Source organism: Anomalospiza imberbis, chromosome 9, assembly GCF_031753505.1.
Source record: "Anomalospiza imberbis isolate Cuckoo-Finch-1a 21T00152 chromosome 9, ASM3175350v1, whole genome shotgun sequence".
In the NCBI taxonomy this organism is placed as follows: Eukaryota; Metazoa; Chordata; class Aves; order Passeriformes; family Viduidae; genus Anomalospiza; species Anomalospiza imberbis.
The window spans coordinates 21730144-21744130 of record NC_089689.1 but is presented as its reverse complement, the minus strand read 5'-3'; the positions used below and the strand labels follow the sequence as shown (position 1 = coordinate 21744130).

Here is a 13987-nt window from a genome sequence, read left to right as displayed (position 1 = left end):
AGCCCCTCAGTCTTCCCGCTGTCCTTCCCTTGCTCGCACCACACACAGGGTGACTCTGTGACCATCCCGGGCCCTGTGCCTCAGTTTCTCCCTACTACTACTCAGGGCTCTTGCCACTGATGCTCCCTGTGCCCCTGAATATCCTGAGGGTTTTGCATGAGCACCTCCATCAAACAGGCCCGTTCTTCCCAGCACATCCCCTTTCCCCCTAGGGTACTGGGGACGAATTAACTCCACTTTTTTTTTCTGCAGAAAAACTGAGAAAACCTTCCTGAAGAGGAAACAACACAGATCTGACTGTTTTTGTTTTTTTGTTTTTTTTTTTTTTTCTTGTGTTCCAGCTTTTGTAGTGGAAGCACACACAACTCACTGCCCATCAGCAAACATGGCCCAGGAGCAGGCTGGGATGCTGCTGCCCCCGAGGGAAGCTGCCTGTTTCCATCAGGGCCCCAGGGCTCCCCGGGCACCGGTGGCATCACAGGTTTTCCGATGGAGGCCCCAGCTCCGGGCTGCCGGAGCTGAGTCAGCGTCTGAAGGCAATGTGTGGGTGGAGGCACCCAGGAGGGCAGGGACGCCCCGGGGGACCTGTCTGGGGATGATGTGACAGACAGGGGCTGTCCTGGGATTTACCACAGAGGGACCGTGGGGACCTGCGAGGACTGAGAGCTGCCATCTCTGCTCCTGCTCCCCACTGCCTCTGGGAGAGTTCTTGGGCGAGGGGCATGGATGTACCCCACAGCCCATGTCCTGCCAAGGCTGAGGCACCTCCTCTCCAAGAGGGATGGAGCCTGGGAGCAGACCCCGCCACCTGCAGCTGCGGTCCCCTGTGAGGCACAGCATCGCAGTCACGGGTTTTCCCATCACTGATCTGGGGCAGTGGGAGGAGCTGTGGTTTAAGATCACCAGCCTGTTGCACCTGAGGAAGGGGAGGCTCTGGGGTGAACTCCTGACTGCCTGCAGCTAGTTAGGTGGAGTTCTAGGAAAAGGGAGCCAGGCTCTTTGGGGCTGCGTACAGTAAAATCATGACAGGCATGCAATGCAAGCTGCATCAAGGGAAATTCCATCTAGATATTAGGAAACCTTTTTCCCCTTGTGCATGTGGTAAAATATCACAGGAGCCCAGAGAGGCTGTGGGATCTCTGTCCTCCATGATACTCAGCCCTGGCCTGGTCCCCCCACCTTTGTGGCATTCAGTGATGCTCAGCAGCACCAGGAGCAGGGGAGCTGAACCCAGCTGCAAGCTCACGCCTGCACCAGGGCTGCCTTCCCAGGGCAGCTGCAGGGCACTGCTGTGGGCCCTGCTGTGTGTCCTGCATGCAGTGCCTGAGCTGCAAGAGCAACACCAGCCAAGCATCGGGGTGCAGACAAGATTGGGGTGACAGCCCTGACCCCCTCAGGAGTGGGGTTGTCCCATCCCTCAGCACAGCTCTGCAAAGCATGGGGCTGCAGCCACCAAGGAGGAGGATGGAGAGGGTGGTTGGTCCCTTGGGTGAGCTGGGTAAGGAAGAACCAGCACCAGCAGGGGCCAAGGCACCCCAGGATCTGGGGCACAAGGCACCACAGTACTGCACACGCTCAGCCCAGGTCCCATCTTACCCATCTCCATCGGTACCCAAGCAAAGAGCTGTTGGTACACGCCATGTGCCTCAGTTTGCCCAATTCACCCTGTAGTGAGCACACATGCACTTTCAGGGTGTGAAAACAGAGCTCCCCTCTCCAGCACTGCTTTTCTGAGGGATGTAGTGCTCATGTCTGTCTCTGCTCCTCCTTACCAGCCTGGGACTTGTGTGGGATGGAGGGAATTCATAAGGGGTCCAGTGATGGAGCATGTGATGACCCTTTTGGTCCACATCCCGCAAGAATGGGTACTCTCCATCCTTTCTCCAGTGGAGCTGGCAGTTGCACCCAGCTGGGCAGAGCCCTCTCCCCATCCCAGGAGAAAGACAAACTCAGCAGAGCCCAGCCCAGCCCTTTTCCAGGAGTTTGGAGGGGCTGATGATGGAGTAAAGACTGGACTGGAGGGACACATGGCTTCTGAAGGGGTAGAGCGGGTAGAGAGGGAGAGACTGGGAAGGGACATTCTTTCTGGGGAATGCAGAGGGGAAGGATGATGAAGGAATGGGTTATGGAGCTATGGCTTATGGAGGAACTATGGCTTATGGAGGAGGGGCAGATAAGGGGGCACCCCGGGTTGATTGACTGCAGGGGAGCTGGGTCAAGCGTCATTTGGGGGTACCGCTGCACAGGTCCACGGCTGGAGGGACCCTTGCGAGGGGACAGGGCACAGGGGGCTGAAGGGCGACCATGGGCCGGGAGGGGCGGACGGCGGCGGGGCCGGGGCCGGGATGTGGCCGGGGCCGGGATGTGGCCGGGCCGCCCCGCGGCGAGGCGGAGCCGGCGGCCGCGCCCGGTGGGAGCGCGACGGGACGCGGAGCAGCCCCGGAGGATGGGGCGAGCGGCGGCAGGTGAGGCCGGGCAGGGCGCGGGGGGCACGGCCGAAGCTCCGGGGGTCGCTCGCTGCCCACGGGCACCCGGCCGGAGCAGCGGGACGTCGCGGGAGAGGCGGCCCCGGGCTGGCGGGGGACGGCGGCACTGGAGGACGGCTCCGGGAGGACCTGCGGCGAGCGGCTCCTTTCGTGGTGGGGAGGAGAAGTGGGGCTCACCTTCCCTCGCCGGGAAGGCTGGAGAAAGGGAGCGGGAGGGCGGGTGGCACAGGGACTCACCGTCCCCTCTGCTCTCCCCGCAGGCGCCGGGCTGGGCACCGTGTCCCTCTGGGGCAGCCTCCTGCTCGCTGCCGGCCTTGCCCTCGAGCCAGCACCGCCAATCTGCAACTGCTCGGAGCCCATGGACTACCAGGCTTTCCGGGAGGCTCCACTCCCTGAGAGCTGCTGCCTCAACTTCACCAGCTCCAACATCACCCACCTAGACTGGGGTGCACTGGTGGGGGTGCAGGGGCTGCGGGAGCTCTACCTCTCCCACTGCAGCATCACGGCCATCAGCAACGCACAGGGAGTCCCTCCTGCCTTGGAAATCTTACACTTAAGTCACAACCTGCTGGAAACTCTCCCTGGAAGCTTTCTAGAAAATGCTCCTAATTTGAGGGTTCTTTATCTGGACAGCAACCAGCTTCAGGAGCTACCCAGGTCCTTCCTGAAAGCATCTTCCCAGGTCCAGGAGGTCTACCTGGGCTTCAATGCTCTCACCTTTCTTCCTGCCAGCCTCCTGAAGCCATCTCTGCTCCAGCTTCAGCTCTCCAACAACAGCTGGGACTGCAGCTGTGCTTTGCTAACCAGCCTGGAGGGTTGGTCCAGCCAGGTTGCCGAGGTAATCTGCCACACACCAGAGCACTACCACGGTGTGGGGCTCCAGAGCATCCCCCGGGATGAGCTGTGCCGCTCACACGGCCTCACCGCCCTCTTCATCTGCCTGCCCCCTCTCCTCATCCTCACTAGCATCACTTGGTGCTTCTGCCGGCAGAAGAAAAAGACCAACTACAGCCTTCAGAACAGGTCCCAGAGCCACGGGACCATGGCAGAGAGGAGCAATGTGCCAGTGTCTGCAGAGCCCCACCACTACAACCCCTATGAGCTGCCTGCTGCCCCCTCCAAGACTGAGAAGAAAGTACTGCTGGGGAAACAGGTCGTGCTCCAGCCCTTCGTGGATCCACTGGAGAGTGACAGAGACCTCTATGAGGAGGTGGAGATCCAGGCGGGATCCCCCAGCAGTTCCCAGGTACCATCCCATGAAGGGCAGCTGGGCACCCCAGCACCAAGGGCAGAGGAGTTGGGCAGTGAGCCAGAGGTGGACACTGTCAGTGTGAGTGAAGTCCTGAAGGACTCTGCTGACCGGGAGAAGATCTACATGAGTCAGACAACCAGCTATTACAACCTGGTACCTGGTATCGAGCTGGACGACTCAGACAACCTGGAGTATGAGACCATTGACCTGCACTGATGCCAGGACTTGGGCTGTGTCTGGACACACCAACAGGATGGCAGGGGCTGGGCAGGAGTGAAAGCCACCAGAGCAGGGGAGGCATGAGTTGTCCTGCTGTGGCTGACAGTGGCCGTTTGCAAAGCTGCACCCCCAAATACCCACCCCTTCCCCTGTGCTACCGTGTGAACCCCTCGCTTGCCATGTGCTGCAGCTGGGCAAGGCTGCAAGGGTGCTTCAGGCTCTGGGGACCCTACCACAGGCTGGCGGTGCCTGACGAAGGACATGCAGGGAAGGTGGGGACTGCTTTTGGGGATCAAGTGATGATGCTGTGAGTGCCAGACCCACTGACCAGAGCTTCCTCTCCTGTTGGAGCCAGATGGTGTCTGGCACAGACCTGCTGCTCTCCAACCTGCAGAGAACAGTCTGGAGACTTGAAACAGGGCTGGCTCTGCCTGTGTGGTGTGCAGGGAGTGTCACGTTTGGATGGGGTGCTCCAGGCCTGTCAGGAGAAGCCTGTGGTGGCTCTGCCTGCTGCCCACCCCACACCCCACACCGGCACAGGGACTTGAAACAGTCAATGCACATGTGCTGCTTCATGGCGTGTGTGTGCGCACACTTGTGGGAGTGGGTGTGTGAAGGGCACACACAAACAGAGCGGCATCAGAGGGGGCCCCTTGCAGACAGCCCTGTAGGATCCAGCTCTCAGTAAGAAATATACCATTTTACTACTGGAAGTGTGGCTCCATCCCTTTGTGCTTTGGGGTAGTGGGGAGCCAACCAGTGGGATGTGGGGAGTGCAGGGATGGTGGACTTCACTCCTACCCCATCTACCCTTCCCCTGCCCTGGGTGATGGCCCCGTGAGGGTCTTGCCTAGCATCCCTGGAGCCTCTTTGTCGCTCTGGCAGAGCAGGGCTGGGCACTGGCTAAAGGCCAGCAGAGCCTTTGCTTTGTACCAGGATTTACAACAGGGGTGGGGAAGGTGTCAGCCTGCTGTAAATGACACAGATCCTGAACAAAGCAAGAATTTGTGGGGCTCCTGGGAGCAGGGCAAAGGCTGGGGATGCTGTAAATCACTGCCCAATACAGGCACCCCCAGCAAGTCTCGCCCATGGTGCTCCAGCCCTTCTCTGCAGATGTGGGGGCCACCCCTGAGTCCTGTTCCTCCTGCCCAGGGGAACATTCTCCAGGCTGGAAGCTGCATTGGCCACCCTGTCTGCTCTGGAGCCGTGCTGGGCCTGGTGCCCAGGCAGGAAGGGAGGGAGCTGGGCAGGGCAGGACGCGGTGCTCCGGCCGGCAAAGGAAGTGGTGTTTCCTGCAGAGTGCTGTGGGGCTTCCAGCAGCCCATGGTGGGACTGCTCAGTCCTAGCACTGCTCAGTCCCAGCCCCACGTGGCCTGGGGACAAGGATGGGATGATTCCCCTTCATGCCTCCTGCCACTCAAGGATGTTTCCCCCTGTTTTATATCCAGCTAGACTTCTTCCTTCCCTGCTCCCTCCTGGGCCCTGGGAAAGTATCTCAGCCTTTAATATCCCTTCACCACTCTGTGCAAAGTACTACAGCCAGTGTATCTCAGTGTACCCTGGCTCATGCCACCCCCACATCCCCACAGGGACAGAGGGACCAGAAGCTGCCACAGGGCAAAGGCAGGACAGGCAGGGTTAGCAGTTGTCTCCAGGGGCTGCAGCCCAACCCATGGCTGCAGATTTTGACTAGGGCTAACAACAGCTGCATTTTTCACCTGTGCTCCAGAAATGCCCGCAGCCCTTCCATGGGTGCCCCCACTGCTCATGTACCCTGGGGTCCCGTTCCCAGGGCTGCTGGGAATTATGTAACATCCTGTCCTTTCCCTCCTTCTCATGAAGCCTAAATTCAGATGCCATGGCTGATGCAAAGGGAGTGACCCAAATCACCCCAGTGGCTCTTGTCCAGCCCTTGCTCTGGTACCTGCAGCCCCCACCCAAATCTCCATCTGTGACAGGTACAGGGAGGTGTGACCAAACCCAGTGTTCCCTGCTCTTTGCCTGTGACAGCCCTGGCACACTCAGACACACGTTTTCCCTAATATTAATTTAAAAGTTCCCTTTCCTGCAAGTCCCCCTTCCTTTAAGGCTCCTGAATTCCCTCAACAAGCCAGCCCTGCTTCTCCTCCACTGCCTTCCAGGTCACTGCTGGACCTATTGAAGTGTAACCACAAGGTCATTTCCTGGGTTGGATCATGTCCTGTGAAAATACCCCAAAGTTAATACTGTGTGGAGCTGAGAGCCACACAGCAGCAAGGAGCAGGACACAAAACAAGTGACTTCACCTGGCTTATGCTGCATCCTGTGAAAGCAACTCTTTTTAAAATTCAGACCCTCCACCTGTCAGACATGGGTAAGGTCCTCAGCCTAGGCTTTTGCATTTCTGAATTCTAGCCAGGTTAAAGATGTGCTTAACCCCAGCCCCTGCCCATCACTTCCTGGCTCAGTGCATAGCAGGTTTGCCCACTCCCAGGCAGGTAAATCCCCGTGCCATCCATAGGACAGTGCGTGCCACAGCTGCACCACCTTGGGAGTGAAGTGCCACACACCCTGGCCAGCTGCCACTGCTCTGTTCCCACGTCACACACCCAGGTGCCACTTTCGTTCCTGTGGGCAGTTGCCCTTGGCAGCTGTGTTTCTCAGAGTAGTAACTTTCTAAACAGCACACGTTGGTGAGCCATAATCCTGCTCATCAGGGGACAGGTTTATAATCCCACCCTGACACCAAGCTGGCATTTGCTCCATAAAGCGCGAGCTTCTCCATCTGTACAAAGCTCCCCAGAAACACCCTGAATGCTGTTTGCACTCTACAGAGGATGACGGGAGAGAAGAAACACGCTCAGAGGAAGCAGCTGTGACACATCCCTGCCAAGTGTGCTTACTGCCTCCACTCCACCTCTCTGGAAAGCAGGCGCTGCTGGAGAGCAGGGAAAGTTTACACCGGATCACTATGGAGAAGGAATGTGCTTGTGAAAACAGCCCACCCAGCCCAGGTCCCACTGCCAGGGACTCCTGGACTGCAGTGGCACCCAGCTGGGCTCAGCTCTGCTCAGTGTCCCGAGCACAGACCCAGTCTGTGAGGGACTGCCAGTGCACACCCATGCCACAACCTGCTGCCACGGTCATCAGAACAGGTACCACTCTGCAATGCTCACCTCCCTGCCAGCAGCACAGGATGAACCCACACTCCCCAGGACACCTCCTGCTGTTACTACACCTGGCAAACATGGCACAGCATCACAGGAAATAAAAAACCCTCCCCCCAAAACTATTTGTGGGGACAGAGCTGCATTTTTGAAGCATGAGACTCGGGTCTCACTACAACTCTCCTTTGGGTAAGATGATCATGGGCCACCTCCCTTCAGTTCAGAGCTAATAATTGTGATGCTGGGGCTGCAGGAAGCCTGACTTGCACCAGTGATCCAATGGATAAATGAGGCTTTTGTGAGAACACACAAATGGGGATGAAATGTGCAGTGTATTCACCTGACAGGAACATGGTGTGTGAGCCTGGCCTGCCCCATGGCACAGGACCAGCCCTCAGATGAGCTCCTGACCTCTCCCAACACCTGCACAAAGAGCAACTATTTGCAGAGATTTACCTTCTTTAGGCACAGGAACCTCTAGGAATGGTATCACCGAAACATCCAGAAAAGCTTTTGTTCACAACAGCTTTCCAATTCCACAAGTGACAGGGCACAGAGCTGGAGTTTGTATCCAGCTTTCGAAAGGGACAGACCATGATGTGAGCCTGGCCCTTCTGCTAGAAGGAATTGATCTTGCACTGGAATGAGACCAAGGAGGTCAGGGTAAGACCAGCTGGTCATTGAGCAGTGCCACCTAGTTTGGTTGAAAGATGCTGGATCCTGCAGGGAAATTGTATAACCAGGCAGGAAACACCAAAAGGGGCTGCTGGCCTGAACCAGGGGATGGGAGCTCATGTAATGTGGAAGGTGGAGGCCTGAGCTACCAGCCGCAGAGACTGAAGGTGTAATGGCCAGGTTTTCAGCCAGACTTAGCCCACTTCCCAGTGACCTCTCCAACACCCCAAGAGCAGCACATGCTAACCTAACACAGCACAGGAACAGGGAGGAAATGTGCACAGACCTCAGGAGCTCGCAGGAACCCAGAACTTTTAATGGAGGTGCACAGTTGCACCTACCTCCTGCTCACAGGTTTCTAATATTGGACATTCCCCACTTCTGCCAAATCTGACAACTCTTTTTCACACACACTTGGTCCTGCAAGTCACTTAGAACCCACTGAGATGTTTTAGTTGAGCACGTGCAGCGTCAAGTTTTGCCTGAAGATGTTAAAGGGCTCAGGGATTCCCAGAGTTCCATCTTCCTTCACATATTACAAGGCAGGTGGAGCTATAGAAGCCCTCTCCAAACTGCACACACAAATGAGCACACAACCTGTTACGGTAGTAGACTCTTGGTTTTATTCGTTCTCTTAGCACAATAGTTTTTATTCATTTGCCTTTTCTGGCCTTGATCTTCCTCAAGTAGAACTCTAATTCCTTGCCTTCCAACACGTAGCCATCGGCTCGGCCACACTGTCCAGGTCTGGAGGCAATGCAGGCTGCAAGGAGAAGTCAGCCAGTTAAAGTTTAGCAATTCCCCACCCCAGTGCACACACCAAAGAACACACACTGCACGCAGCCTCTCTGCAGCAGCACGGACAAGTGGCTCATCAGGAACAGTCACCAGGTCATGTGCCTGAGGCAGCACCTCTGCCTGAGGTACTGTGCTCTGGAAGCTGCACTGCTGCAGTTCCTAATGAAGTCCTCCTCAGATCTCCAAACTGTCATCGCTCGGGTTCAGTAGCAGAACTGGACAAAGGTCTCATCACCAGAAGACTTCAGAACACTCAAATGTTTGCCAAAGCTTGAAACATCAAAGCTCTTAAATGCCTGCGGCACATTTTTCTGACACGCATTTGCTCATTTTGCTAGTCTTGAGCCCCATTTCCTTCTCAAAGCCCCAGCAGGAATAATCATCTGCAGAAGCCAGGCTAGCCAGACTTCTCCATACTGCCACAAGTGGGGTATCTCTGGAGAAGATAAAAGAACAAGTTACATTACTGCTGCCAGGGACTCACCAAGTAGCTTTCCTTGCTGGAACTGCTCCTCAAGAATACTTGCTATCTTGGCATTCTTCTTTCGCTCATCATATTTTTTCTGGATCTTCTTTGAACGTTTCTTGTTCAGTATTTCCTCCTCTTCAGGAGTCTAAATCCAAGACCAAAAGCAAAAAAAATTGTTTGACAAATGGCCACCTTCCACTAACACAGGTGTTTTCCACTACCATGAAGGAAACCCTTGTATTCTCAGCACTGTACTGTTTTTAAAGTCATACGTGGCCGAGGTACAAATAATTTGATCTCACAGAACCAGGTGCTGCATTTCACTTTTGAGACCAAGAAATGCAACAGTGCTAACCAGAGTCACTGGTGACAACTGAGCACATTGCCCTAGGGAATGCTGTTCTAAAGTCAATGAAACTGCAAAGGTTTCCCTGGTGAATCACTCCTCCTACGAAAAGCAGTGAATACTCTTTCCCTCTGCAGAAATAATGAAAGCACTTGGGTGTGGGTGCAAGTCCAGGAAGACGAGCTCTCCCCCTGCTTCTGCACTACACAGCACCCAAACAAGAACTGCTTTGCTTTTAATGCAAGGATTAATCTGAATGTGGGGTTTTAAACACCTTCTAGCACTCCAGGGTTCAAGTCTTAGATTAATGGCTCAGTGTAGTTTCTAGACACTTAAAAACACACTGAAGTTCAATGAGCAATCCCCAAGCTTCTCACCAAAGCAATCACTGCCCAGCACAAGAACCCAACCTACAAAGTCTTCCTCAGCATCCTAAATTGTCATCGCTCTCCCTTCAGTAGCAGAACTGGACAAAGGTATCATCATCAGAAGACAAAGATCTTGACAGGCAGGTCCTTGTGCACACATGGGTGTAATGCTTCCAGGAGAGCTCCTGCTACTGAGCACTCCATTAAGAGAGCCAGACTTATCCTGGGAAACTATGGGAACACAACTCGGATAAGCACTGCTGGGTACCCAAACCTATTCTGGCAGCCTCTGTCTGTTCAGGATGGGTAACTGCCTCTGGCAGGGCAGACTGCTCTGCCAGGAGCCAAAAGGACAACCCCAGGCGTACCAGTTTGGCGCCCTTCTTGCGTCCAAGGGGCAGGGCATAGTGGGCCTCGTACCACTGCCGGTATGGGGTGCTGTCAATGAGCACGATGCAGTTCTTCACCAGGGTCTTGGTCCGCACCAGCTCGTTGTTGGAAGCGTTGTACACAACATCAATAATTCTGGTCTTGCGAGTGCAGCCTTTCAAGAGAAGAGCATGAGTTCAGACCTACAGGGATCAGACAGCTGAGTATACAGCTCATAGCATCTCACACATACCCTTTAAATAACTTTGCACTTAACACCCTACCCAGTACCTTCTAGCCTTCCTGGTACTGAATTAAATTTAACTAAATGATGCATCTATTTTTCATCTCTCAAACTTTCTGTTAGGACAGAAATCTACACCTGGAAATGAAATCCCTCCTACATGAAAAACCAGGATCAGTGGCCTTGCTGCAACTCATCACAAAAGGATCTAAGCAATCCTAAAAAATAAATTTCCAGACTAGCAAGATCAGCAGATACCAACTAACACTGCACACAGGGCTCAATGCTGTATGCACTTGCTAGAATTAAGCCATACTGAGTGGGACTGCCCTGCAAGACATTCCAGAAACCATCTCTATAGGATGAGGGTCTGTGAGTAAATTGAGAGAAGGGAAGCTGGTGTTTTCACCCTTCTAAGACCCACCTGAAGCATGCAGTCTTAGCTACAGGATTTGACTGTTTAGGAGTCTCCTGCCCTGAAAACAGCCCTTCACATACACAAAGATCACTCACAAGGTGGGTTTTGTCCCTTCACTCACATACCTTGTCAATGTTGCAAGGTACACTCAGTCTCTTCACAAAGGTAATACTGACGGTAATGGTACTTTTCACTGCACAGACAATGCTCTGAGATAATGAAAATATGTCTGTTCCCTCACACCATTGCAGGTCACTAACTCACCACCTTCCTTACTGCTGTTTTACCATCCTACCCAGCAACACTGACTGAGCCCAGGCTCAAGTGATTCTGTTGTCAGCTTGTAAAGCAAAGAAATCCCACCTTGCTCAGGGGAAATATGACAGAGTCCCTCTCTTGCTTCTGGGTTTCCCACTTTTAATTAGCAAAGCAGAAATATGAAATTGCACATGCTAATGTAACACTGTCCCAGGGTCAGGCCTTCTCACAAGCATCCTCAGCACCTTTCTCTGTTGCACAACATCACTTAACTTTTAGTAACAAAATTCATTGATAAACAACACTGGTGTTTCTGAAGAACTACTCATGTATAAGATTTCAGCCCCTTTTTAGTCCCCCTCCCCCATAAAAAGTTGAGGTGAGCATGTCACTCAGTGTAACTATGACACTCCTATCATTGTGAACTTAGTGGAAATCCAAGTCCCCTAAGGCCACGTAAGGTCAAAGTTATCATCATCACCATGCATGCTGCTTCAGCTGCCAGCTCCAGGATGTTTGATCCAAGCCCACAAATCCATGCTTGCGTCCTTCTACTGCAGACCAGCACAGGTTTCCCTTCCACGCAGCAGGCTCACCACATACTTACATTCTGACCCCCAGGAGAAGTTGCCGACATCCAACCGAAGGGCTCGGTACTTCTTATTTCCCCCACGAACCCTCACGGTATGAATCCGGCGTGGGCCAATCTGCAGTCAGAAACAAACACCAGGCTGCCGCTGGTGCTGGAATGCTGCATGGCCCTCACAGGAGCCCAGCACAGCCCTAACCTCCAAGGCAATGTGGTCAGTGTAACTATGACAAACCCCAGCATCGGCAGATACAGTAAATGACCAGAACGGTCTGCTGCATCTACCTAAGGTGAAAGCTTCATCACTCCAATTGCCTCTTATTGCAAAAATGTATCGCCACTTTCCACCGGCAGAGGGGCAAATACCACCTTTTAGAGAAGCAGAGTCAGATATTCAAGCCCACACAAAACAGGAATTTAAACCTCTAATAGCACAAAAGCAGCAACTCGAGTTTGAGAACACGCTTCTGACCAACTTTGCCCAATCACTCACTTTAGTGTTGGCGGGAGGTCGCCCCAACTCATACTTCCTCTTCTTATGGTAGGGCTTCCTCTTGCCCCCAGTCTTGCGACGCTTATGCCAGTTGTCCCTGGAGATACCTGAATGGAGAGCAGTGTGGTCAGAGGGTGCCACGAGCCCAGCCGGCTGCAGCAGCAGGGCGCGGTTCTGAGTCCTCAGCTCTCCAAGGTTGGTATCTGCACAGTGCACTCAGCCTTATGCAGCAGTTAGAGAAGCTTCATCATTGATACTCAGACCTGCCCCGAGCACATCCCTTCCAGCAGACAGACGCCCTCTTCCGTGTCCTCTTTGGGAAGCTGCCTCCCAACCTACCTCGCGTGCTTGGCACTCTCTGGGAAGTGCCCGACGCCGATCTGACAAGCACACTACAGCAATCATCCTACGCTACTGGCAGGATGTGGTAGATCCGCTAGAAAAAGGGACCCCCATCCCACCTGTCCGCTGAGCCCCTACGAGACACCCCGAATCAACTCAGCCGGCTGGGTCCCAACGGGAACCATGTCCGCAGAGCACGCCACCTCCCGCAAGGGCCCAAGCTGTCAACCTGCGCAGTGCTCCACAACGCCAGCCCGCACCCCTCCTGCTGGGTCCACTGCACGCTGTTCCACCTCACCCGCATCTGCTCATCTGCAGCAGACACCGGAGCGAGCCCAGCGCTCGAGATCTGCAGGAAATCAAGGCACGGCGAGACGAGGCCGCCCGCCCCCATCAGCCACCGACCGCCATGTTGGGCCCGCTCACCCTCCCCCCGCCAGCAGCTCGGCACTACCGCAAGCACCCCCGATGGCGGACGGTGCAGGCAGGCGGCAGCCCCCGCTCGCCACCCGGTGGGGGAGCGGGGCGGATGCGGTGGCGCAGCGGGCGGATGGCGGCGGATGGCGGCAGGTCCCCGGCCCCTTCACTCACCCATGGTGCGGCACCGGCGCAAAGAGGCGGGGCGGGCGCTCGCGGGGCGGCTTGGCGGGGCGAGCTCTCGCGATGCGGTGACGTCACCGCGCCGCCAGAGCGAGGCGCACGCCGTTGCCTGGAGACGCGGCGGCGGCGAGCGGAGCCGGCGGACAATGGCGACAGCTTGCGGGGCCGGCTGTGCCCGCGGGCCCGGCACGGAGCGGGCATTGTCAGGGGTCTGTCTGCCGCAGGCCCGTCCTTCCTGTCCGGCGGGTCACCGTGCGAACGCCTCCAGGCAGTACCCAGGCCCGGCGTCCCGCGGCGGGGCTGAGAGGGCGCGACAGCCCTCGCGCACACGGGCTGCGGGTCGTGATGGCCTCATTAGCATATAACATTAGTATTCTGAGTCATTTGCATGCCCGGTGTGCAGCGCCGGCCTCATTAGCATATCCCTTATTAGTATTCAGATTTATTTCCCTACCCAGGGTGCATCGCGCGTCGGCGGAGCGGCCCCGGTCGCGCTTTCCGCCGGTGCTCCCCGGGGCTGCTGCGTCCGGGTGCGGGCTGGATCCCTGTCAGTGCCCCGGGAACAGACCGGGGCGGCGGCAGATCCTGCCGGGACGCCCGCAAGTCGCCGTGTCCTAGAGAAGGACAGCCGAGGGACGGTGTGTGCGCGAGAAGGGCTCGCAGCATACTCTGGTTTCTCTTCAGATCGTATAAATCTTTCGCCTTTTACTAAAGATTTCCGTGGAGAGGAACAGGCACGAGTGTCGAGAAATTTTTTGAGGCTCCATTTCGGTGGAGCTACCCCTGTTACGGTTAAAAAATAGAAAGACTGAACGGACGTGTGCTGTGGGTCTCTCGGCGAGGTGCTCAGGCAGCGATAACTGAGCGAGTTAAAGATGTACTCGGACACGTAGTGCATTAACTAGCGAGAGTGGT

The 13987-nt window shown here is 55.4% G+C and overlaps 2 protein-coding genes and 6 non-coding genes across 8 annotated transcripts; 2 read left to right on the top strand and 6 right to left on the bottom strand.

Annotated features, from left to right (window-relative positions):
* Nucleotides 1-2355: 2355 nt before the first annotated feature.
* LOC137478623 (uncharacterized) lies at nucleotides 2356-4670 on the top strand. Its single transcript, XM_068198595.1, has 2 exons — nucleotides 2356-2465; nucleotides 2747-4670. Exons 1-2 carry the CDS (start codon nucleotides 2363-2365, stop codon nucleotides 3952-3954), a joined length of 1311 nt encoding a protein of 436 aa, XP_068054696.1. The 5' UTR covers nucleotides 2356-2362; the 3' UTR covers nucleotides 3955-4670.
* Nucleotides 4671-7666: 2996 nt separating this feature from the next.
* LOC137479530 (small nucleolar RNA SNORA35) lies at nucleotides 7667-7796 on the bottom strand. The gene has a single exon (XR_011002316.1). It is a non-coding gene; the product is annotated as a small nucleolar RNA SNORA35 (small nucleolar RNA).
* Nucleotides 7797-8382: 586 nt separating this feature from the next.
* On the bottom strand, nucleotides 8383-13200 carry RPS8 (ribosomal protein S8). The gene is made up of 6 exons (XM_068198596.1): nucleotides 13064-13200; nucleotides 12131-12237; nucleotides 11656-11755; nucleotides 10128-10303; nucleotides 9061-9190; nucleotides 8383-8541 (listed from the first exon to the last, which is right to left on the bottom strand). The coding sequence occupies exons 1-6, from the start codon at nucleotides 13065-13067 to the stop codon at nucleotides 8432-8434; spliced, it is 627 nt and encodes a 208-aa protein (XP_068054697.1). The 5' UTR covers nucleotides 13068-13200; the 3' UTR covers nucleotides 8383-8431.
* On the bottom strand, nucleotides 8746-8817 carry LOC137479522 (small nucleolar RNA SNORD38). The gene has a single exon (XR_011002309.1). It is a non-coding gene; the product is annotated as a small nucleolar RNA SNORD38 (small nucleolar RNA).
* Nucleotides 9811-9883, bottom strand: LOC137479521 (small nucleolar RNA SNORD38). Its single transcript, XR_011002308.1, has one exon. It is a non-coding gene; the product is annotated as a small nucleolar RNA SNORD38 (small nucleolar RNA).
* Nucleotides 11847-11950, bottom strand: LOC137479523 (small nucleolar RNA SNORD46). The gene has a single exon (XR_011002310.1). It is a non-coding gene; the product is annotated as a small nucleolar RNA SNORD46 (small nucleolar RNA).
* Nucleotides 12306-12390, bottom strand: LOC137479520 (small nucleolar RNA SNORD55/SNORD39). Its single transcript, XR_011002307.1, has one exon. It is a non-coding gene; the product is annotated as a small nucleolar RNA SNORD55/SNORD39 (small nucleolar RNA).
* A 536-nt stretch (nucleotides 13201-13736) lies between the features above and the next one.
* LOC137479534 (U5 spliceosomal RNA) lies at nucleotides 13737-13851 on the top strand. Its single transcript, XR_011002321.1, has one exon. It is a non-coding gene; the product is annotated as a U5 spliceosomal RNA (small nuclear RNA).
* The last annotated feature ends 136 nt before the right edge of the window (nucleotides 13852-13987 follow it).